Source organism: Triplophysa dalaica, chromosome 14, assembly GCF_015846415.1.
Source record: "Triplophysa dalaica isolate WHDGS20190420 chromosome 14, ASM1584641v1, whole genome shotgun sequence".
Lineage (NCBI taxonomy): Eukaryota > Metazoa > Chordata > Actinopteri > Cypriniformes > Nemacheilidae > Triplophysa > Triplophysa dalaica.
In genome coordinates, this window is record NC_079555.1 from 12816223 (window position 1) to 12841258 (window position 25036).

The 25036-nt window shown below is 37.5% G+C and overlaps 3 protein-coding genes across 4 annotated transcripts in view; 2 read left to right on the forward strand and 1 right to left on the reverse strand.

The window, feature by feature from the left end:
* dhx36 (DEAH (Asp-Glu-Ala-His) box polypeptide 36) overlaps positions 1 to 11916 on the forward strand; it is a 28888-nt gene extending 16972 nt beyond the window's left edge. Inside the window, exons 16-25 of the mRNA XM_056766670.1 lie at positions 1730 to 1847; positions 2857 to 2955; positions 4993 to 5166; positions 5292 to 5378; positions 5692 to 5775; positions 6261 to 6360; positions 6508 to 6598; positions 8692 to 8815; positions 11199 to 11351; positions 11475 to 11916. Of these exons, the coding sequence (XP_056622648.1) occupies positions 1730 to 1847; positions 2857 to 2955; positions 4993 to 5166; positions 5292 to 5378; positions 5692 to 5775; positions 6261 to 6360; positions 6508 to 6598; positions 8692 to 8815; positions 11199 to 11351; positions 11475 to 11642 (1198 nt within the window). The 3' untranslated portion in view covers positions 11643 to 11916. The remainder of the gene's footprint in view (positions 1 to 1729; positions 1848 to 2856; positions 2956 to 4992; positions 5167 to 5291; positions 5379 to 5691; positions 5776 to 6260; positions 6361 to 6507; positions 6599 to 8691; positions 8816 to 11198; positions 11352 to 11474) is intronic.
* LOC130435844 (uncharacterized) overlaps positions 1 to 25036 on the forward strand; it is a 476195-nt gene that overhangs the window by 369066 nt on the left and 82093 nt on the right. The gene's annotated exons all lie outside the window — the stretch shown is intronic.
* Positions 12062 to 25036, reverse strand: part of LOC130435820 (rho guanine nucleotide exchange factor 26-like) — a 30308-nt gene continuing 17333 nt past the window's right edge. The window contains exons 12-15 of one of the 2 annotated variants that reach the window (XM_056766672.1): positions 20262 to 20471; positions 13831 to 13901; positions 13425 to 13526; positions 12062 to 12637 (exon numbers count right to left, since the gene is read on the reverse strand). In XM_056766672.1, the coding sequence (XP_056622650.1) occupies positions 12495 to 12637; positions 13425 to 13526; positions 13831 to 13901; positions 20262 to 20471 (526 nt within the window). In that variant the 3' untranslated portion in view covers positions 12062 to 12494. Of the gene's footprint in view, positions 12638 to 13424; positions 13569 to 13830; positions 13902 to 20261; positions 20472 to 25036 lie in introns of both variants that reach the window. The other variant, XM_056766671.1, reaches the window with a different exon arrangement.

Sequence of the window (25036 nt, forward strand, 5' to 3'; positions counted from 1 at the left end):
ATTAGGTTTGCTCACAGAGTTCATGATCATTTCTTAATTTACTTCTAGTTTGATTTATCCTATGTCTGTTCCACAATTGTTTTTTATTTTGATATAATTTAAATAATTTAAATTTAAATTCATCTCTTCAGTTGTTCCAAACCTGTATACATGTCTTTGTTCGGTTGAAATTTGGAAGAATGTTAGTGGCTGACGGTTCTGGGGCACCATTGACTACCATAGTAGGGAAATGATTGTTTAAGAATTTTTTTCTGTTGACTCAATAAAGGAATTCCATAACTAGAACAGTTCTGCGGAACCTTTGAATGCCATTTCAATTCTTTCTTCTATGGGAGTCAATGATGTCCCAGAACTGTCAGTTGCTGACATTCTTCCAAATATCGTTCAGCAGGTTTGGAAAAACTTTTGGGTGAGTCGTTCATGACAGAAGTTACATTTTTGGGTGGAGTATCGATCTAGTTTTGCTTATAATAAATATAAACTATAAAACTATTAAATTGAATAGTCAACTCTTGACAAAACCCGCCCCAGGAAGACCGGAAGAGTCTGGTTGACCAAATGGTTTCGTTTTGAAGTAGCATTTAAAGCGGCCCTAACACAGGGTTTCTGCCAATCTCCTATTAATCTTGAGTACCTATAGAGTACTATTGCCTACATCATATCTTCGAAGAGTATTTAGTTTGATCACATTTATAAAAGATAGATACACCTGTACGATTACTTCATTTGATTACGCCAAAATTATATGGCGCATGCAGGGGGGAGGGGTAGGCTGAACTAAAGCACATTGCCAACAAAACAAAGACATCAGTTTCATTGTCCGGCATTTTCTAGTGCTGGGCGGCTTCATATATCAGTTTCAAACGATCTTCAAATCCAGCGTTGAACTTCTGAACACCTGAACTTCGCGAACATATGCTCTCTCTCCTGCACACAAGTGAAAGTGACATCTGCGCATCTCCTTCTGCTCTCCATGCTGCCGCTTGCTTTTCTGGAAGAATTGTTCAATAAGGGACTAAGAAAAAAAAGTTTCAACACCGTTTTTTATGTTTGAAATAACCCTTCAGAAACCTGTAGGATCGCTGGGCAAGTAGATCAAGCACAGAAATACTACGTAATACTCCCAACTCGTTTTTTGACAAGTTGACCATGTTAAGCATGAGAAGACAGCACGTTTAACTGTGTAAAGAAGTCAGAATGCGCGACACATCATTGCAGCACCACTTTAAGGCCGGGTTTACCTTAAAAAGTTCCAAAATAATAGGTCACTGCAGGTCAAACATTTTCTCTATCTATGTTATCAGTTTACATGTCCAGAAGGCTCGGTAGATTTTTTTGTGGATGCTCCAACTAAGGAAATATTACCAGAAGTTTCCGCGCACGCAAAAATCATCCTCAAAAAATCATCTATAATATAAATATCTGATCAATATCTTCGATAACCTTAAGGACTGCCAAAACCCGATTTGTAGCATCTTCCTTTTCTGATTATTTATCCGTGTCTAAGTCGCTTTGGATAGATATGCCTGTTAACAGAATAAATGTAAATGCGTTTCTGTCTGCATCTTTGCTTTATCTGTTATTATTCCACAACAGAAGACTGAACTCTCAATTGTTTTTCAACAACGCTAATTTGCATTCATCACACAGAGAGTCCTAATGGAAGAAGTATGACATTTTATTTTCTGCATCTTCATGTGTAATGGTGTCTGTGTGTTTGTGTGCACAGGGTGGCTCCTGGGAAATGCTACCACCTGTATAATGGATTGAGGGCCAGCCTCCTCGATAACTACCAGCTACCGGAGATCCAGCGCACTCCATTGGAAGAGCTTTGCTTGCAAATAAAGGTACCGTATCCAACGCTCCATTTGTGTGTGTTTACATGAATACTTCATGTGTTGCATAGTTCAATTTCCTCACAGAAAGCCATCTGTGATTCACACCGGGCCGATGGACTTGTCCGGTTGTGTTGGCACAAGTGCAGGTAGTGGGTGTGAATGCTGTTTAAATACATAAGAATGATGTGTTTTTGGCCATCCTTAGAGGGATAAAGCCTCTCACACATGCAGTTGGGGGAAATTGTTTTGAACATTTCTAGCAGTGACTCATTCTCACGCTTAGACTCTCCTTGTATCTGTTTTAATGGGGCCTGAAGGGAGAGGTTTCACAAATAGTCTCCTGTGGCTGTAATAGCCAAGCACACAAACAAACTAATGGATTAAAAGGGACATTAATCACTGTCATTGTATCTGAGAGGCAGTGTAATTGTCTAACAAGGCTTTTTAGCTGTGTCCATTACGGTTCATTTTCACCTCCACGTGTCTGCTCTGTCTCTTGGTTTGTGCCACGGTGGTGCCCTGATGAACCCTGCTCTCGCCCTCACAAAACAAAGCCTCGTGCATCAACTTGTATTACTTTATCACTTACTTAACTTACTAAAGGGAATGCTTTTTCTTAATATTGTGGGCATCCCAATCCCAAGTTGCTTTTTTTGCCGCATTTGCTTGTGTCCGCAGAAAATGCGCTGTTCATACAGTACATCTTTTTTATTGGTTATTAAAGGGGAATTTCACAATCTTAAGTCATTATTTACTCCCCATCATGTCATTCAAAACCTATATGACTTTCTTTCTTCAGCACAACACAGCAGAAGATATTTTGAAGAGCATTTGTAACCAAACACTGGCCCATATTGACTTCCATTGTATAGATACAAATCCAGACGTTTTACAAAATATCTTCTTTTGTCTTTCACAACTGAGAAAGCCGAAGGTTTTGATGACATTAATAATAGCTGAATGATTCTTTTTGGGGAATCTATCCCTTTAAGATGTTCTCTTTCTCTGTTTCTTTTAGATCTTAAAGTTGGGCCCCATTGCGGTTTTCTTGCAGAGATGTGTGGACCCTCCCTCAGAGAGAGCCATAGAGCTGGCTATCACACACCTGATAGACCTGGTGAGGGGATCAAGACATGAATAGAGAGAAGAGTTGATAGAAGTGATTGGATTAATAAAATGATTTAAGATTTGTTTTAAATTTAAAGTGTTTATAGGACCATAGAGCAGGGGTTCTCAACCTTTTTGACTCCAAGGCCCCCCACTGTATATAACAATATTCAAATCCCCCTCTTCGCTCTACCAAAAAACAGTTAAAACTTATTTTAGAGCTTGATATTAACTGAAAAAATGTTATTCAATATAAAAATTATATAGTATTTCAATGCTCATTTTCTCTAATTTTAAAAGTAATATATGTTCAACTGTTTTTTAGTCATCCTGAGGCCCCCTTGGTAGTCATGTGGGGCCCCCTTATGGGCCACCCCACCCCCGTTGAAAACCACTGCGATACAGTAATATGATCAATAGGCCAGAGATGACAATAGTACAGCTTGCCCGTGACAATGATCAGTTATACACTTATAGTGCTGTATAACATATAAATAAAATGCTGTGATCCGCCAGTTATGTACAGTATAGTTATATATCTTAGGAAGCAATGTAATGATGGCATTGTATTAAAGAGTACCTAGCACATGGTTTTTTAGGACCTACTTTGGTTTATGGAGTGTCCAACAACAAGTTTATGTACATAGAATGTGTCTAAACACTATAATGTCGTAATAATAGGCAGTTATTCGTATCTTACTTCTTGACTGACTCTCAAATGATTCGTTCCGCGATTCATCCATCTAGGCCCCGCCTACCCGCTAACCTTGTGTCATGTGATTGGTCAGATGGTGTAGTCTGGTGTTATTGGTCAAACGCGTTCATCATTTGTCGCAAATGGAACCCCACTCCCATCATTACAGGATTATGGTTTACATGTGGTTGGATGTCATGTATGTATGTATATATATATATATATGTGTAGCTAGAGATGACGGCGATTTTACCGAACCAATTTGAGCCCGAGTCTGACGAGGAAGAAGACGCTAATCCACAACAAACTCCACCACGACTGGAGCAGGATGTTTGTCAGTGGCAAGTGACAACTCTTGTCATAAAAACTCCCAGCGTGACAACATGCATGTTGTGCTTTTGTACATCAATGAAATAAAATATTATGTTTTCTTAAAATACTGTTAATACGTTTGTAATACTATTATTTCGTCTTAACTGTGCGATGTCATGGTACATAGAGCATTTCAGAAAGTCGACGTTATGAGAAATGATATATATGAAACCCAAATATTTCTATATAGGTGCACGTGCGGCAAATGTGTCAAAATGCAAAGTTAATAGCAAGATAAACAAACTGTAACACCCCAGAAATAACGCTACATGCTAATGTTAGCGTTATATGCATTAGCTAAACACAGACATAAGGTACAAAAATATTTCTTGAAGTTAAGACAAAAATCAAAAGTCACACTTACAGGTTGTGATTCGGTGGACCCAACAGGTCCAAATAGAGTTGGCATTGCCCCCTCTTTCAAGGATCGTCGTTTCACATACCCTGCAGTGAACGTGCCAAGATTATTAAACCAATGTTGGGTGAAATGACGCGCGCACAGTTAAACCCTGGGGTTATACTCCTTTTGGTATCATTTGAAAAATGAATTGTAACCATTTTTCCCTCAGACGTTCTTCCTTTGGTAGTTGAAATAAGACGGACTTAGCTTCACACTGTAGAACACAGACTCTAGACATGATACACACGCATCACGAACGAGCGTCAGTCTCAGCGAAACGTATGCGGGGACTTTGTATGGTGACGTAGATACGCGGGTGTACTAGTCCACGTCTCGTTTGTCTGATTTAGAGTCGACTCCCATTTTTACAAGCAAATAACTTTGTTATTTATTCACCTTCGGACTTACAACTTGGCAGACAGCTTACTTTCAAACACGGCAACAGGACAGACTGCATGAAATGTCATTTTCATGATCTCATGCTACCTACTCTTTAACAACTGCTGTACAATAGGGATCTATTGGTTTGTGTCTTTCGAAACAGTCCATCATCTATCTAATATATCCATATGTGTCCATAGAATGCTCTGCACCGCAATGAAGAGTTGACCCCGTTGGGATTTCATCTCGCCCGTTTGCCGGTGGAGCCTCACATTGGAAAAATGATTCTGTTTGGGGCTCTTCTAGGATGTTTGGACCCCGTGCTTACCATCGCAACCAGCCTAAGCTTTAAAGACCCCTTCTTCATACCGCTGGTACATACAAAAACAACCTAAATTTAATTCCAAAGACTGCAGGATGTGTAATCCAGAGCGTTTTAGGTGATTCCGCGTGTGTGCTTTAATGAGAGATTGTTGACTCATTGATCTGTTTATCTCAGGGGAAGGAGAAGATTGCAGACCACAGGAGAAAAACCCTCTCTAGGAACTCCAAGAGTGATCATATTACTGTTGTCAATGCTTTTTGGGTGAGTACTTGGACAAAAATCTGGGAACATGCAGTTATACATGCAGTATATGTATTTGGCAGACATTTGGCAGTATGTTTTTTTGAAAGCACATTCAAGCTATACATTTCTTATCATTATGTGTGTCATCTGGGATTGGATTGAACACATCGCTTTCGCTTGCATTGCTAAAACAATTCTCTTTCTATGCTCATATTCTACAGGATCACACTGGAAAAAAACTTAGCCAAAGACAAAACTCAACTTGTCAGAATAACTTCTACCTGTTGTTTGTGTTGTTGATGTTCCTCTGTGTGTTTTATGGTATTATCAGGGCTGGGAGGATGCTAAGGAACAGGGCGGCAGGTCTGAACGTGAATACTGCTGGGACAACTTCCTGTCTGCCAACACACTACAGGTCAGTCTGGACCAATCAGCTTCATTCTGATTGATCACTTATATATATTTTGGTTAATAGTCTTAAAAAATATTTGGATTTTGTATGGTTTATTTCATTTATTTTAATTAGCTTTTTTACGTTTTAAGATTATTTTTTTATTTGTTTATTTGCTAGGCTAGTTTAAATGTGTTTTTATTATATTAAATACAATGTAATATAATTTTTGAACAGCCATTTTTCAACTTATTTTTATAACATTGATAATGTTGATTAAAAGCAGTTTGTAAAGGCTTCAAATAATTAAAAAAAGTTTATTTAAAAAAAAGTTTATCAAAAAAGTTTACATTGTTCTTTCATGTATGACATGTTTATTTCAGTTGATGAATGTTGACATTTACCTTTTATTATCTGATATGATAAAAAGAGAAAATGGTCACTTCCCAACAGTTAAAAGAACATTGCACATTTGCACGGAAACATTGTTTCTTTCTCTGTCGCCACAGATGCTTCAGAACATGAAAGGTCAGTTTGCGGCGCATCTTTTGGCGGCTGGGTTTGTGAATTGCAAGGACCCTAAAGATCCCAGCTCAAACATAAACTCAGGTATCTCTGTCTGTCTGCATACAGTATCCACCTGCCACCTTCCCATCAATATTGTGCAAATATATAACTTTGGGTTTGTTCTCAGCTGTGTATTGACCATGTTTCTGTTCACACTGGGGTTTTTTCTTCTCTTTTTATGCTGCGCAGAGAACGAGAAGCTGATAAAGGCGGTGATCGTGGCAGGCCTGTACCCTAAAGTAGCCAAGATTCGCCCCAGCAACAATAGCAAGAGACTCATGTAAGTGGGATGGATTCTTTCCTTATGATTCCTTATGATGATAATGTGAATGCAGAGTTAATTTAATGGTGACTATTAAAAGATGCAAATAAGCTTAATTGCACCACAGCTGGTGGAGATTAATGCTGACATCAACAAGGTCATGGGGTTGATTCCCAGGGATTGAATGTACGGATGAAACAAAACATGAACGCACGGCTGAATAGTCTGCCAAATGCGTAAATGCAGATATTAAAGTACAATTAACACTAATTAAATAAAGGACTACCATTAATAGCATTATCAAAATCATTATATACTTTGTTCAATCGTAACAGAAAAAAGGAAGGAAACGCTTTAGATTACGGCCCTCAATGTATCGCATAAATAAACAGCATTTAAAAGTAACTAATTGTATCAATAATGTACCTTTAATGTACATATCTGTAGATAAAGGAGAACGATATGCAACATTTAGGGAATAAAGGAGTAAGGAAAACTTAAACCATATTTATGAGGGAACTGCATGTCATAGAAACATCCACATCAAACCGCTCTTGAAATACTTGATTATAGTCTAAAAGATCAACATTTATTTTACGCATTAAAACTCATCAAAATAACTCATAATTAAAATAAATTATTTGTGACCAACAATCTTAAAATCAATCAAATAAAAATGTATCCTTAAGTCAAAACAAATTTACAGTTGACAAACAGTCATTTCCCCTTGTTTCATGTTTGCTATAATAATAAAATAAGAACCCCTTACTGAATTAATATCCACAGTGACTTATTTATGGGTACATTGTGATTACAAAATGTAGTGCATGTTCAAGATCTTTGTATAGCATACTGCAGGTCATGCATACCACGTAATATTAAAATAGTTACCCCTTATTTTTAAAACACTAACAGTATATAAATAAATACAAAAAATCCCAAGCTTTGAATATTTTTCCCCTTTACCTACAGATATGTATTCTAGAGGTACATTATTTTTACAATTAGTTGCGCTATAAATTCTGTTCTATTATGCGGTTCATTTCAGGCCATATTCTAAAGCGTTACCGAAAGGAATTATAGAGGGAAAGAGATATCTAATAAGAGAACGATCCGGTATCTAACCTCCACATGCACTTCAGGACCTTCTCTCACATTTTTACCTCTGGCTATCGAACTTGAGTGTTTTTTGACTGACTCTATTATTAGCCGCGTCACGATGGCGATTTAAAGATATCGTCGCCATGACGGTGATGAGGCAAAGCTCAGCAGTGACGTGTGGTTTCAGCTTTTACGCACACAAGGTGCATCACTACACAGTTCTGTTGTTGCTCTGTTATTCACCTGCTTTGTATCTATTATTCACATTCAGTCCTGTTCCGTCTATAATTCAAACCCGGCTCTATTTGTTTCCGCTTTACATTCAAGCAGTCGTGCAGCACTCAGCTTTATATGAATTAGCTGAAGACTGCAGAAGCACAGCCTCATTGAGTTTGTAGAGAAATGCTGCCGTTGTTGAATGTGTGTGGGAAGTGTCACAGTGGAGCTTTTGTCTCTCTGTTTTTTTTGGTGCTAGATAGAAATATTCATTAGTTACTTCAGTTTGCATGAATGTAGTGTTGCCAGCCAGACTTTTGGCACATCTTTGGAAAGTCTGACGCATAGTGTAGATTATTCTTGCCTAGTCTTGTCAACAGCTACAGTGACCGTCTGACATAAAACTGGCAACTAAACTTGAAAAGAACAAAACAATTCACATTTGTGCATTTGGCAGATGATTTTTTTCAAAAGTGTGTTTAAAGTGTGTTTTTTATCAGTCAATATCTATCTCGTAACCGAAACCATGGCATTGCTGGCATCTCGCTCTATATAAAACATAACTTGCTTGTTCCTGTAGCTCAATAGATATAGTATAATTTGGCAATTCCATGCAAATGCCCGCCTTAAAAAAATAATAATAATAATAATCTAAATAAATAATAGTTCAGGTGGTTTAAATGACCATGTAAAGTCTCTGTTAACGTTTTTTAAAGCATTTGTCGTGTTGTGTTAAGAGGTTGGAAATCTGAAATTAAATAATGTAACACGTTTTAAAATTGTGTGTGTTGCAGGCCTCCAAAAGTGTCCACAAAAGCTGATGGGAAAGTTTGCATCCATCCTAAGTCTGTTAATGCCGAAGAAACTCAGTTCAACTACACATGGCTCATCTATCACCTAAAGATGAGAACCACAAGTGTACGTACCTTCTAACAAATATTAACTTAACTTGCATAGAATTAATATTTAGATTTGAGAATGCATCCAAAGGGAACTTTTGTTTGATTTGTATAATGTATGTCCTTTTTTTGTATATCCAAGCGAAGCCACTCAAACACTTAAAGATGGAGGCCGTTTACCCATACACCCGTGTAGAAAGGAAAGGACTTGAGTAATTGTGTATCGCTCTGTTGAAGAGCACTGTTTAGTTGTGTTGAGAGAGGACATGTATTTGTAGTTTAATGCAGGCTCCATTTTAAGACAGTCCATCTTTTATTCAGTTTCTGTCTGCCTTTCAACACACGTCCTCTCAAAAGAGATCAAAGCTTCTTACCATATCAAGGAGTACAAATTCAGGCATCTCTCTCTCCTTGGTTACACGCTTATGCCTCGAGCTGTTTTTGCCAGAAAAGCAACAATCAAATGATATGAACTTTTTTGCCTTTTTGTCCCAGTGACGCAGCAATACAAAGCAAGAACCGCCCAGATATCATATTTAGAAATGATCTACTGCAAGTATGAATTCAGAACTAAAAGGTTTCATCTAGACAATGCGGTATTTTAGTTCATTTTGGGTTGTTTTAACATTTAGACATTAACAAGATTTTTATGGTTATTTTTCAGCTTGTCTTCGCTGTTTTTATGAAGATCTGGCAACACTGATTGGTGTAATATAACAGCTAAGCTGGATGATTGTCCATGTCTCATTGCTAAGCTAATTATTTTGTTACTCGTATGGCTCCGTGGTCTCTTTCTTCTCGCACGGTAATTTCCACCCAAATCAATATTTCATGTTTATTTAATTAGGTAGCTGTGTAATAGGTAGTCGCCTGTCGAGGTTGATTTAATGACCAGCTTGACGTTACATTATTCCTGTACTGTGGCGTCTAGTCTTTGTCCTAAAGAACAGACTCAGCACCACACGTGGAAGAAGCTGGGACTGAACGAAGAAAATCATTTTTAAGTAAGGGATAATGTACAGGCAGCCGGTTGTTATCGCAGAAATAAGCCCCTTACATCATGCTAGTATATTATCCCGCTTATTACACGGCTACTTGCCACATGAGAAAAAACTGGACATAAAATGTGAATTAGGAATATTTGGAGCTCATTATTACCCAATGCAGACCTTCCATGACGAAAAGCCATTTACTTCAAGGCAAGAAATGACGTTCAAATGTCACGATCATGCAATTTGGTTGAATCATTTGTAAATATAATGTCAAATATGTTATTAAAATAAATATTTATATTTAGTTTGTCGAATAAAACTGTCAAAAAGATTTGCTGCATCCGGTTTACCGTGTATTATTAGTTTTGAGAGGTTGTTATCTGGGAATAACGAACCTGCAAATGCCGCGACTGGCCAATCAGAATCAAGGGTTCCAATGAGAGTGACAAGGAACGTGCCTGGAGAAAAGTTTTGCATGGAGAGATTAAAATGGAAAATACAGTGAAAATATTAAAGAAAAGAAATTTAGGCCCATATTTACAGACACAGTTCATCTTAAACCAGGACTTTGCCTTAGTTAGATTAAGATATTTATGTCGCTTTTATAAAAATACATTACTGGTGTGCATTTTGACAAAACGATATATTTTACGATATTTCTGGGTAAGTAATATTGAGACAGGTCGCACATTCATTTTAGTCTGGGACTAGCCTTAAGCCTCGTGTGTGAAACCGGTAGTCCTGGAGGAGAGATCGAGAGAGCAGAACGAGACTTTGGAGGATGACAGACAGAATGCTTGAAAGAAAGGTATTTGTGAAGATTGATTCAAGCGAGTAAAATGAGGTGAACAGAATTTTAAAGTCACTGTCTTTCCCCGTCAGAATGTCTGTCTTTTTCTCATTCTCATTCCCTCACTCGCTCTCCATTCTCAGAGGACCCTGTGAAGGGTTTCACACAATCCACAGCACTGACCTGTGCGACGTCTCCCCGCTGGTTAAACCTTTTCCTCTTTCGGGCTCCTGGGATCACGATTAGTACTCTGTACTGCGTTTCAGCAAGCCAGAAGCAAGAGACACTTTTCTTCATCTCCATCATATTTTTTCTCTCCTCACTTTCATTACGGGTTCTTTTCACATACATGTCACACATTGTGTTTGTGTATGAGAGTACAGCTCTGCCTCAGGGCAAAGTGACATTCTAGCTCCCAGCATCACATTATCTAATGAAACACATTACATCTGTGGTCGGCTCAAGCTTCAGCGTGGAGAAGAATGTGTTTTAACACATGACTATGTGCATCATGGAAATATGAGCATGACGGCGTGGCCATTTTTGTGAATGTTTCGGAAGATTGCAAATATCACAGTTCAAAATGAGGTTTACTATTGGAATGAATTCCCTCTTTTCAGATCTTCTTGTATGACTGTACGGAGGTGTCACCATTTTCACTGCTGTTCTTTGGCGGAGATATAAGCATACAGAAGGACAAAGACCAAGAGACCATCGCTGTTGACGAGTGGATCGTCTTCCAGTCTCCGGCACGCATCGCTCACCTTGTTAAAGTTAGTGTCAGTCATACCGTGTCAATTCTTGTGAATTTTACACTTTTAATTGTTTGAATTGATTGATTGAAGTGTATTGGATTTTAAGTTGCAGTTGTACAGTAAAATTCTTGTTTACATAAGGACCTGAGGAAGGAGCTGGATGTGTTACTGGAGGATAAAATAAAGAAACCCCAACCTGTGGACTGGAATGACGGGCAATCGAAAGACTGTGCTGTCATTTCGGCCATCATTGATCTTATAACCACACAGGAAAGTCCAGCTGGAGGATCTAGGAGGGGCAGCTATTGACCACCAACTTTCACGATTAGCTTATTTATTGGAATGATACTTAGCTATTGACATAAGAGCGAGGAGTCTGCAGTTACACTTTTTTTCATAAATCCTTGTACATGTTGGAAGAAATGCCACAGAAACTATTAAAAACAAGACGATTATTGCTGGTAATGTAAGTAATGTTTTATTTTAATATTGACCGTCATTTTGTTTATACACATTTAAGTGGTTGGCTTTGTCTTTACAGTTATTCATTAAACTGACCATAATAAAAGCCTTTTTCAATGGAGTACGTCTTATTTACAAACACACAGGACACGTAGTGGGGTAAACCTTCAAGACCTCAAGGAATGAAATATCTTTACACTTTAAATGCACATAAAAGCATCTGGTATATAAATCATACATAACTACCTTGCAAGTGTATACATTCAGGTAAGCAGATACATATTTACATTTGGTATGATTTACAACGCCGTAACATCTCTTTACGTTCCCTGAGTGTCAATACAAAGTGTGAACATTCTTAACATTTTTGTTTGCCTAAAAAACTTCACTTTAAACTATACAAGTTACGTTCACATATCATGCACGAGTGCTCTGAATTAAAATATTAAAATGAATTCGTGTCACTTTGGATTATTAAAAAAATGGCACATTATTGCAGAGAAAATTATCCTTTTTTATATCCGTCGTATTTCAAATGAGTTCTGAGCTCAGTCAATAATCACCAGATTTATATAAAAGCATCATTTCATATGGTGATTATTGTGTTAAGCGACTATAGTGTTTTTGGTTCTGTAGTGTTTAGACTCCATCCACAGTCGTCTTCATAAGCATTGTGAAGGGTTAGGAGGTAAAACAGACTCAGACATTGGTCTCGAGGCCCTGCAGACGGTCCATCCTCTGCATGTTCTTCTCAATGGTCGCCTGGCAGGTGATGTGCTCGGCACACTCGGAAAGAAACCAGCCCCTCTCGCCATCCCGCAGACGCTCCCCTTCATACCATCCTGAAACACAGCCAGATGTTAGTTCAAGTCTTAAGAAATGTGTTCTGCCAAAATAGAAGCTCACATTCTTCCGTTGAAAAAAGGTATTTGAAAAATATTTGGGCTTTTAGGACTAGGCATTTCAAGCTTCAGAAAATCAAAAAAATGTAGTCCATAATACGTGTGCTGCTTTTTTTCTTTTAGTTCATACAGGATTGGAACACAATTATTAAATCAATTATTTTGATTAAAAAACATTTGCTGAAGTATTGCTCGCAATAAATAATTTTCACTACAAATAAACACTTCAGTCTTCAAATCAAGACTCGTTGTGCTTTTTATAGTACAGTTTTTTTCTAACACAAATGCTCTCCTTTGATGATTATTGTTGTGAAGAGATTTCAAAAAATCTCTCTTTTCAGAGCAGGATGAAATGTTCAAAAATAAAGTCTGCTTTCAACTATCTTTTGTATATTTAATGCCCATTAAAAGATTGAAGGGCTCTTTGAAGCCCTATCCCGTGAGCCCTGCCCTTTCATCATGAAAGCCAGCCATCGAGCACCAGCTCAAGTGAGACCCCTACTTGACCCGCTGACCGGCGCCATCAAAACAGAGACCTTCAGTTAAGCATCACATAAAAACATCCCTGCGGTGATTCTTTTTGAAACAATAACCATAACACATCCATAAACTACAGACCACAACTAACTCATTCTGTGTAACACAAACACTGATTTAAGAGATCGTAATCTTAAAAAGAGAGCAGATTCTGAGCTTTAGGGAGGAAACATGAAGCAGGTGAACTCACCGTCAACTGTCTGGGAGACCAGCACAACATCAGCCACCTGCAGAGAGAGCTCGTCCGGCTGCCTCGCTGTGTATGTCCTTGTCACCTCCACCTGCTTGGCATCTAACAGAGAGGATGACATCACACTTGATGACATCATAGTCCCTTTGAAGTGGAAGCATGGTAAATTGTAAGAATATAATCAAAACTATGTAACCATTTTTGGTTCATAAAAACAACAGTGTTAATAAAAATAAGGAACAGTTGCATCACTTATAACTCAATTACTTGACTAGATTGCTCATTTTCTCATGATAACTTGTTGGCTTGGGTCCCCAGATGACATCACTAGCTGGTAAGTGTTTGTAGTGTAATACACCTTTCGAACAGAGAGTGGAGCTGTTGGTCTAAATGTGGCTTTACTCACTTGTTCTGTCTGCATTCTTAGTGTCACTGTTGGTCTGTCCCAGGGCACTGATCCACCTGGCCCTCTCATTACTGCCAAAAAAAACAAATACATCATTAAACTTTAATCACCGTCTATGATGTAAAAAACTATGCAATGTAAACAAAAACATTTAAAAGCAGTGACATTCCTTCATCCTTCTGCTCCATTCACTGATACACACCTTCAGTCCCAGGTAATGTTACCTTGAGAAACTTGACCCTGCCAAAGCACTCATAGTACAAGAAGCTTCTGTTCTTCCTTCTAAGCCCTTGTGTTTATTCAGTTTCAGTGAGAACACAGCACCACAGTTCTCAAGAAAGAGAAGACACAGCATTTTTTTAGACTCTTAATTAAATTGCTTCCTAAAGAAAGAATCATAGCTGCGTAATACAGTCAAATTCAACATCGATATAACCCAGCTGATCACTAGCTTTATCACATGCAGGGGTGCGTGACCCTGTCCATTGCATTAGACTTGCATTGCATACAGAGATCCGAATATGAGTTAGACAGCCTGCGTGACGCTCGGCCTGACCGAGCTCACAGATGCCACTCCAATTTCTCATCTACTTTCAAGATCTGAGCTGACCAGCTGTGTGAGTCATTGGCTCGTTCTAGTCCCATGAACAGCAAAAGGGTCATGAAGGCCCCTCGCCTAGACCATTACTGCGAATGTTGATGCTAATGAGTGTGATATGACTCATTCACTGAATAATACCTACAGTTCATATTTCTATCTACATACACCACAGGCCCCCTTACATGGGCCCCCTTAAGGTGGATTCACCTTATTGTAGCCCTAAATGGACAAACTGCTCTACAGCAGGTGTTCCCAAACTTTTCGGCCAGCGACCCCCAAAATAACAGTGCCAGGGATTCGAGACCCCCACTATTTTTACTTGTTGTTATACATACACCATGTACTATTACTACAGATGGTCAAATTTCATCAAACTCATTCGAGTGCTGATGGATGTGCTTTTTATGAAAACGCCGACCTCTTTTGAAAGCCTACATGAGGAAGATAGCCTTTCTGACTGTAGCGCTTCTCTGCCCTCCTCCATGCGCTGTCTTTGGTCAATATTAACCAAAGTTTCATTTCGATGAATATCCCAAATTTAAAGCCTGAAAAATAATATGGGAATGTTTAACGTGGTGCTGTAAATTTACCTGCCGCACCTAACCTAATGTGGTCACTAATGTGACATAATCACCTCAGGGGTCATAGGTGATGACCTTTTATTTGCATGATTTTATTTTTCACTTAACTTATTGATTAATTAATATGTTATTCCTAATAAAAAAAAAACATCTTGCGACCCCCTGGGGTCCAGACCACTACTTTGGGAACCCCTGCTCTACAGAACATGTGTCATAAATACGTTATCTCCTAGAAGCAAAAACGTGACGGCATCTTCGTCTTGTGTCAGCCACCGCAGTGGTTCGAAAGGGAAGACATTTAAAGGCAGAATAGGTGATCCTGTACAGAAATAGATTTTGTAGTGCTGGTTGGAAATCTCTTTACATCCTGAAAGCAATCAAGTATAGTGGTAAAATCATATTTTGTTTAATTCTATATCGTCTGTGAAAGGCGTAGGACCAAAAAAAGTTCACCCAATTGAGCTGTGACTGGTCATGTGTACATTTTCAGCCAACGTATTTTGCACACAACTGCGCAAACTGTTCACGCAGACATCATACGTCATACATGGCGGACAATCAGCACCGACCAATCTTTCGTGCGGAACCGACAACAAGGTAACCTACAAAACGAAAGTCCATTTTTGAAAAAGCAGTTACGAAAAAACATCTGGATGAAAGAGGAAAAACTTGAATTAACATCGGTTCAGCTTTTACACGATGGAGACAGCTCGGGCAGGCGAAGGGTCTGAAAGACGATACCAAGCCACTCTTTCTTTCGGACAGGTATGTACACGCTTTGAGAAGAATTTAACAAATTTGGTTTGTAAATTGTGACGTGGATTTACGAAATACATTCATGTGTTTGGAGCAAGCGTGGCTTTGGACGGCGAATCGCATAGGGCGTGGAATTATAATTTCAGTGCTAGTAGTTTAAAGTTTCTAAATAAACCACTCCACCTTTAAGTATTGGTTGTGCCAACTTCCCTGGTTGAAATTCTTCATAAACCGATACAATTCACAGTCCTGGTATGCAAAGATGAGCATGCATCATTAAACGCATGTAAAACAAGAATTAAAAACAATAGTAGCATAGTGGTTTGGCATGCAAAACACACCACATCAATACAAGGCTGTTGAGGTGTTTACTGACAAGATCACAAAGTCTAATACATAAAAAGCACATCTACTTCCAGTTATTCATGTAGAACAAATAGTACAGGTCACACACCCCAGTTCAATACTTCACACACATTTTTGATTAAATTATCGACCCCAGTAACACATTCCTTAAATATGACTAATTTAATAATGATGATAATCTTTATTAACTCTGAATACTGTTATGAGGAAACAATATAAGAGTCAACCACCATCCATTATTTGTACATCTAATAATTGGACAGGCACAGAGAGCGTGATGAGACAGTTATAAAGAAAAATATGTTTAAATGAGCCCTCGGCCGCTCTCTCCAGGGTGTCTAGCGAGCGTGGGAAGGGCAGCTGCCTTTTCACATCCCTGGAATTTGAGCACACATGATAACAACAGGTAGCAAACGCTTTCATACTGCTGTGCATTACTCCAGCTGATGACATCAAGTAAAATTACAGAATGATTTACACTGAGTCAGACGGGCTGGGTGGAAAAATGTGCAGGAGAGTGTGAGGTATGCGTGTATGAGGGAGAGAGAGAACAGTTCAGTCATAAATAATGCCAAATTCTAAGCACACACATATCAGTTGTACTTTGCAATGTTTGACATGAATTGTTCCCTTATGTGTTCTTAAAATACACTTAAAGTGATTGTTTAAGAAAGAGCTTCTTTTACACATTATGTTCAGTGTTGTAGAAACAAATTGGTTCCATAAATAAAAGTAAACAGTCAGCATTGGGATTCTCCGCCTAGAAAACACAGGTCTGTTCTTGTGAAGGCTTGTGAAAACCATGATTAAAACAACAGAACAGCTTATTCTTATCACAGGTGAAGCAGAGTTTAATAAACATGGTTTACGCACACCACAATGTGGGAATTATCGGCATATATAATTCATATATATATAAAAATCTTAACTAGACCAACCAAATGTTCTATTTCCTATTCAGCCCCATCGTTTTCTATTGAATGTAGTTCATGATCATATAAACGCATTTTAAACGTTTGATACAATGATTTTTGTACAATGAACACATTTTGGTGCCCATTTGGTGTCCAAGTAGAACCAGTTGGAAACAACTATTTTAAAACAACCCTATAGGATCATTCCTATTCTGAGACTCATCATTATCTGGTGAAGTCTCCTGCACGCTTCTCTGCTTCAACACGTCTCACAAGCTTTCGTACAGCTGAGGGGCAAAATTCCTTTAAAGATGATTTAAAATAAAGTGAAATGTCAATGAGAGCATCTGTGAACCTGTAGAGGCTATACATCCTATTCAAACTATTCATACTCCACCTGGAGGCAAACAGAAAATGAAGAAGCATCCATAAAACATGAACACTTTAGAAAAAACGGCAACATGTGGCCTTTTAAATTCAGATAAAACCGATACATTATCTTAATCATATATACAGGAGGTACAGGGTGAGTGTCTTTAAGAAATACAGTAGTGACGGTTACACCACCTGAATACTCAAACAGGCACTTAGTGGGCAGAAAAGAAGCAGAGACGACTCGAGCTCCCGACAATATTTGATCGCCTAGCAACGGGCTGGAACAATGTACTGTCCCTAAGGTACTACAGTTGAACGAGCACAGTACAAAAAAAAAAACCTGCCGCCGATGACATCACAATGGCGGTCTAAATAAAAACGCTGTTTTCAAAAGGGAGAGTTGGGGGATTACCAATGGGATGACGCGTCTACACAGAAAGTCAAACTATAATGAAGGATTTCTTATTGAATAAGCCCCTCTCAGCAGAATGAATGGCGTGTGTAATTAGACACTATGTAGGGAGGAGACTTCAGGGTGGACGTACATCCAGAAATGTGGAAGAACTTGTCGTGTGCAAACGAAAGGTCCTCTAAGGACCCACAGTCATGTGGACTCTTCATCAGAAGCTGAAGTTACACCATATAATCACATTCACGGCAAAAGAGATGTCTCTGAACTTTACTCTGTCTCAAAACTTATTCTGTTTGAAATTCTACCTAGAAAGTACATTTTCAATCTCTGACCTAACATTACACATTCAACATGCATACACACTCCTGAGATGTACAGCAGTAAATGATCTATAGGTAACAGATACTTTTATAAGTCAAAAGAAAGTGGCTTTACAAAAAAAACGTTTAAATCTTTCATAAGAGAACAATGAGAGACTTTGAGGGGGAAACAGCGGGTCTTATTACCTTTTAGCTGTAGATGAAATTACGTCACATAATATCCAAAGGCAATTTCTCGCTTCAGTGATTTATTTTAGTTTTAGGAGTGATTTTATTTGGCGTATACATTCACAAACATCTACAACACAGTTGTGATGGCCAAACCCAATGCATCCTCTGTGATCTTGATTTTTTTATATTTGTTGAAATGAATGTGCCAAAGTGTGGTCCGACTGGACATGACAACACAAATTTCAATATTAAAAGGCCTAAACCGCCAAAATTTTATAAAAAAAAAGTTGGGTAAATATGACTTCAATTTGAACGAAGCACTGATCTAAAACCCTGATTTTCTTGACTGCCTGAATAACGCAGAAGCATCACAAATAGCTACAGGTATTTGTGCACAAACAGTAGTTTAATCGAAGTAAAGCTAGAATTATAATTCCGATACAAAAGCAGATTAAAGCAAAACTAAGATTTTCACAATATACAATCCCTCACAACAATTTCACAATTCGTAAACTTGTGCATTAACACACCCGTATATGAAACGATTTAGAGTACCTGACTCAAATCTGGATGGGTTTAATAACATGCCAAAGGTCTTTAAGTGTGCAACAAAGAACCGTGTCATTCCTCAGGCATTTAAAATAAACAGCTTTATGGAGGCTGTCTGAGCCGGCCAGACTGTGCTTTAAATTACTTGAGCAAAAATGAAAGTTATTATTTGGTTTGTGGTCCATAGTACAAATTTGAGAAACCTTTCAACAGAAGAAACTTTGGAAAGAAAACCACAGCTATTCGAGAGGGGAAATTGAAAAGAAGCTTGTTTATTTAAGTCGAATATTTGCTCGCACTATCTGATGTTGAGCAGGGAGAAAGGGAGGACGGGTGGTTGCGCGTGCATTCAGAACTGTGATCTTCACTGGTCATACAAAATGTTTGCTGGATAACATGAACATATGGAGTCTTTATTCGAAGCGGTCAAGCATATGATGTCCCAACCAAGAGCACATATGACAACCTGCGATTACACATCAATACCCATTCAGTATTTAGTAACCTGACTCGCCATGATGAAAAACAAGTGCGAAATACAGAAGACTTAAAAGTAAAGTAGGAAACGGTCGCGTAAACCGTGACTAATATAAGTGGATTTTGAAAAAGAACACTCTTGAAAAGAGGACCTCTCTAAATGCGTTCAATGTTTTCTGGCTATGAAATGAAAGAGGAGGATTATATTGGAGAGATGAGAGTGCTGGAATGATACAAATGTGCAGCTGTTCAAAAATTCTTACTTCTGTTCAATTCTTCACGTTCCTGACCTCAGTCCTCAAAACAAGAACAGAGACACGGCTAAAATTCCTTCGCCAAACTTGTTCTGCTGTCATACACAGACTAAAAAGCTCTTGTAATGTGCTTATATCTCTGTTTGACATAATTCATGTGATTTATTCACACAACTTGGATGAAAAATTTACTTTACCATCACAAGCTAGTTCCAAACACTCTGTCCCAAAACCACAAACCCTTATTATAAACAAAGGGCGTGTCGGTTGAGTCAACGTAATATCTCTCTTAATGTTTCGCTAAATCTGTGGTTGCTTCATGTACTTATGTGAAGTGATGACAGGTGGGAAGATCATAGAAAGTCCCTAGCAATTAAAGTTTATGTCAGCACATGTCTGATTTACTGTAATATTAAAACTCAAGGTAAAGTACAGAATAACTGGCAGCAAAATATGACATTGGAAACTCTTGGAAAGTGTAATTGGAAAGGGAAAGAGACTCCACTGAATGCCCCCTATAGAGCAAGTAAAATGAGGGTATTTTATTGAGTTTAGAATATCTTGACTTAATAGTTAAAATAGTTCGATAAAAATGTATCAAATAAAAAAAATGGAGAAATGCAGAGGTAATGAATATTAATATTCAAGAACTTACAGTAGCTCCGCCCCCAAGATCATGCTCACGTCGTCTCCGGAGTGGTTGCTGCGGAATCGTATTTTAAACAGGTGACTGGCCACATTCTGTCGTGACGTTAACATTCCCGTCGTGGCACGTACAGGAGAAAGATTCAGTTCTTCTGGATGACATGACTCCACCCTGATTTGATCCCTTAGTGCGTAGTCTATAACTGTATAACTCTCCTCACTGAAAAAACACAGACAGAAAGACACATGTTTAACAATTTATGATGTGACAAAAAAGGCGGAACCCAGAATATTCTTGTCAAATCACAATGCACATGACAAACATTTGTGGCCCTCGATCACAAAATCATACATAAGGGTCAATTTTTCGAAATTGAGATCATAAAATGTAAACTGAATAATTTATCTTTCCATTGATGTATGGCTTGTTAGGAAGTGACTTCATTTGGCCGAGAAACAAGATCAAAATATGGTAACTTAGGGTGCAACAAAAAACGAAATATTGAGAAAATCGCCTTTAAAGTTGTTAAAAAGTTCACTTTAAAGTTACTGTAAACTTACTAATAATAAGAAGAAACTGGTTTATTTTAACACTATCTATTGGCTTACCACTGTAACGACCAGTGTTTTAATGCAACGAAGTAAAAGTACTTCAGTGCTTCTGCAGACTTTTACTTTATTCCACTCCACATGTTCATTAATACAAAATAAAAGCATAGAAACAGAACTGTAATAGCAAGTCGTTGATCCGTTCACCATGACAGTGCTGAACCAATCATTGGTTAAAGTTTAACGCGGTTAATTTCAACACAAGGTTTTAATGTGCTGATTATTTTAAAGATAAAAAGCACATTACTCAGTTTGAATGAATTATCAAATGACTGGGTTGTTACTGTAAAGGAAATGCAAGGAAAGAAAGAAGTAAGTGCCAGACAGATTTGCTGTGATTTTGTTCCAAGTTGTTTTCTTGGAGGGATAATATTGGGGGTGGGAGGGAACTATTCTTTTATAAAGTAAATTAATAAATATGTGGTTTCTCAACTTGTATTTTGATTGATAGCAATTTGGCAACATGTTGTTCCAGATAAAACTACCAAGCTTGAGACAGAGTTTTTTTAAAGTTTTACATTTCTATGCAAGCGCTCTTTTTTTGCTTAAACTTTACTTTAAACCACTCAAGTCAAATTCTAAAAGGTTACTTTCACTTCTACCGAAGTCATTTTCTGGCAAGACATTTGTACTTTTACTCAAGTGTTGCTTTTAGGTGATTTATCACTGGTAATGTTTACGTTGTGGGGATGAACCCAAAAGCTGAAATTCTAAGCGTTACATAGATACCAAACTTTAGTGAGTAAATCCCAAAGAGCAAAAATAAAGTTTTGATATATTTACGGTAGGAAACTTACAAAATATCTTCATGGAACATGATCTTTACATAATATCCTAATGATTTTTGGCATACATGAAAAATATATACTTTTAACCTGTAGCCTACAATGTATTTTTGGCTTCTGCTTCAAATGAAGAGTTTGGATCCAAAATGCGATAAATCCTTTTTTTTTTGGTCAAACATCATATTTGTTTTATTTTACATTCAAATTGATATCAATCAAACTGGAGTTTTTTTTTATTTAAGCAAAAATAACAAAAAAAGTACATCTTACTAACACAATAAAACATGATAACATACAAAAAACATGATTTTTGAAATGTCAATCTCATTTTGGAACCAAACTCTGCAGATATACCCTCGCGACCTATAACTGGTTTTGTGATCCATGCAGCGTCACATTCTTCTCAAATCTCTACATAATCAAATTACAGAATGTGCACCAAATATTATTTGTAGGCAAAAGCAAATCTAATTTAACAGCCAGTCCTCTGCTCTTACACGACTCAAGCTCCTAAAGTCATCAAACAGATTTCAGCCCATATGCCTACACATCCCATGATCATCTGTGGCTCATTACATTTTCATACAGTCGCTGATCTGAGCTTTACTGAGCTAGAAGACTTCTGCCATCTGGAAGTGATTATGAGATCTGGTTTAGCCAGGTCTAATGGCCCGACACCATCCAGACATGGGTCTCCTGGACTCTACCGAGACCCATCAACAGCCCCTAACTGTACAACTTTAACATCAAGTACATGTGCTCTGCCTACAACAGCCCCACACTGCTGAGTGTGGACAGCAGAGCTAGCTTGACATGTACAAACACACATCCACTTTTTATCATACCTTAGGGGTGACCTCAGGAAGAAACTATTGGTTTCAAGCTCAGGTCACCAGGTTACCCATCAAACCTTCGTTTTCTACATCAGTCAAGACATTAACCCAGAACAGAATAACCAGATTTTCCCAACTATTTACTATATAATATTGACTAATGCTATTATTTTGTATGTGTGTGTATAAAACTACACAATTATTGTTGCAATGCAAAAATCAATAGTGATAAATGGATAATTCACCCAAAAATTAAAATTCTTCAATCATCTTCTCATTTCAAACCTCTATAACTTTCTTCAGTGAAACGCAAAAGAAGATATTTTAAAGAATGTTGGTAACCAAACAACCCATTTACTTCTATTGCACTCACACAAAACCAATGCGTACCAATGTGTACCAATGTTCGGTTACCAACATTCTTTAAAATATCTTCTTTTGTGTTTTGTAGAAGAAAGAAAGTCATGTTTGAAATGAAAAGAGAGTGAGTAAATGACATAATATAATTTTTTTACTATTTAATAATATGATTCATTTTATTATGCAATTTTTTAAACTTCTAGATAAAATATGACACGTTTTAGGCTCACCCATGTGTGCAGAATTTGAGTGACAAAAACGGTAATTTTTGTCAATTGTTGTATTTCTATTTAACGTCTTTTCCGATAACTGACTGGTGCATGCATTTATATAGGCTTAAATGTGTAAGCAAGTGCTATTTATAAATTGTCATGAGTCAGATAATACAGATAATAAACTGTGTTTGTGGAGGGATAATTGAATAATTGGAATCAGATCCTCCTGTTCAGTTCCTAAATATCCTCTGGGCTCGGCCCTACACACTCACAACATTATTTACATTCCACTGGGTGAGAACAACACATCCCATTAAGCCATGACACTTTATCTTAAGTCTGCAAGTAACACCGTAAATCAAGAGGTCAAGAGAGAGAGAACGACTCAGGAAGAGATAGATGAACTCAAATGGGCTCTAAACCTGTTTAAAGTATAAAAATGAGTGTAATCTAAAGTTGAGACACCTAAGATCAAATCATTTTAATGTCAATGTAATTTATTGAATAGCATTCTTATCGTTTACACAAAGTCCACCGACAGACAGACATAAAATTAAAAGTACACTTTTAAACGTAAATGTATCCACACTTCAGATGTATGAGGGTCAAAGACGTTAATATGTCCGCATCAAAATATATTTATAAAAGTGATCTTATGTCCATAGAAAGCAGATTAAATGTAAGTAAAATGTCTGTTTTGTAAATTTAAATTTCGGGAGAATAAAATGTAAAAATTTGGTTGAAATAATGTGTCATTCAGTGTAACACAATATTTATGTACAAATTCAAATAACATGCTTACTCTCACTAGACTACACTACATATTAAAATGCATAAGTAATAAGGAAACATATTACATATTATTGTGCTTTAAATGAGTACAAAATTCTTATCGACAAATTAGCAAAAACCTATAGGATATTAAATACAACTAAATAGAAGAAATTAGTCTTTTAATATGTCATAAATTGATTTTTGTTGTAAATATGCCTGACAAGATTGCTAAACTGAATGAGATTTTAGTGGGCGTCTTCAGTAATCAGGGAAAAATGTATTATATAAAAAAAGAAATATGCAAGTATCTGAAATATCAGAAAACTTTAAAAAAAAATGAACAACAACCATTTAAAGCAGTATTACACATATTGTTTTATGATTAAACCCTTTTTTTCTTTGACCCTCATCTCCATTATTTTGAAGGTGGACACGTTATCTACATTACTTCAGCCATGATGGGCACCCACAGTGACGCGATCACTTTTTTACTAGCCAACTGTACAGTCACTATTGACAATAACACTCTTTCTGAAATCATATTGCAGCTGAATATTCCAGCATTATCCAGCGGATGGTTTTTATCAGAGCATTAATCTGATGTTCCTAGCCCTGTAATGACATCCTTTCCAGCAGTCAAGAGTTTGCTCCAGTGCCAGGGAAGCAACAATTGCACACGTACAAACATCTCATTCATGTAAACACACACATACACAGGCCTCTGTTCTGGTATGAAAGGCATGCTGTATCTGAGTAACGACACTGCAACCATCATGTTCCCGGGAGCAGGATGAGGTCATGGCTGTATAAGTTTAACACTTTGTCCTAAACAGACGAGACGTGACAATTTTCCAGTGACAGTGATTTTTATGTCTGGATTGAAATGAAAAATGAAGGCTGACAAAATCACAGCCAATCAAAGTACTTGGGTGAATCCTATATTATATGGGATATGCTACTGTATATAATACTCAAGTGTTTCTAAACATCTACAAACAGCTTTCATTCAGTCCTCATTCAAACAGTACTCATTCAGTTTTAACACACAAGAGGACATGAGATCTGGAGTGTTTCAGTGTGGGCATGACCTATGTAGTAGAATTACAAACCAGACAACAGTTGTAACAGTTAAGGAAAATGTTCTGAACATCATGTCCCCTTCCATTGTCTATAAAGTTGATGAACAACAATTACCAAAAAGAAATCAAG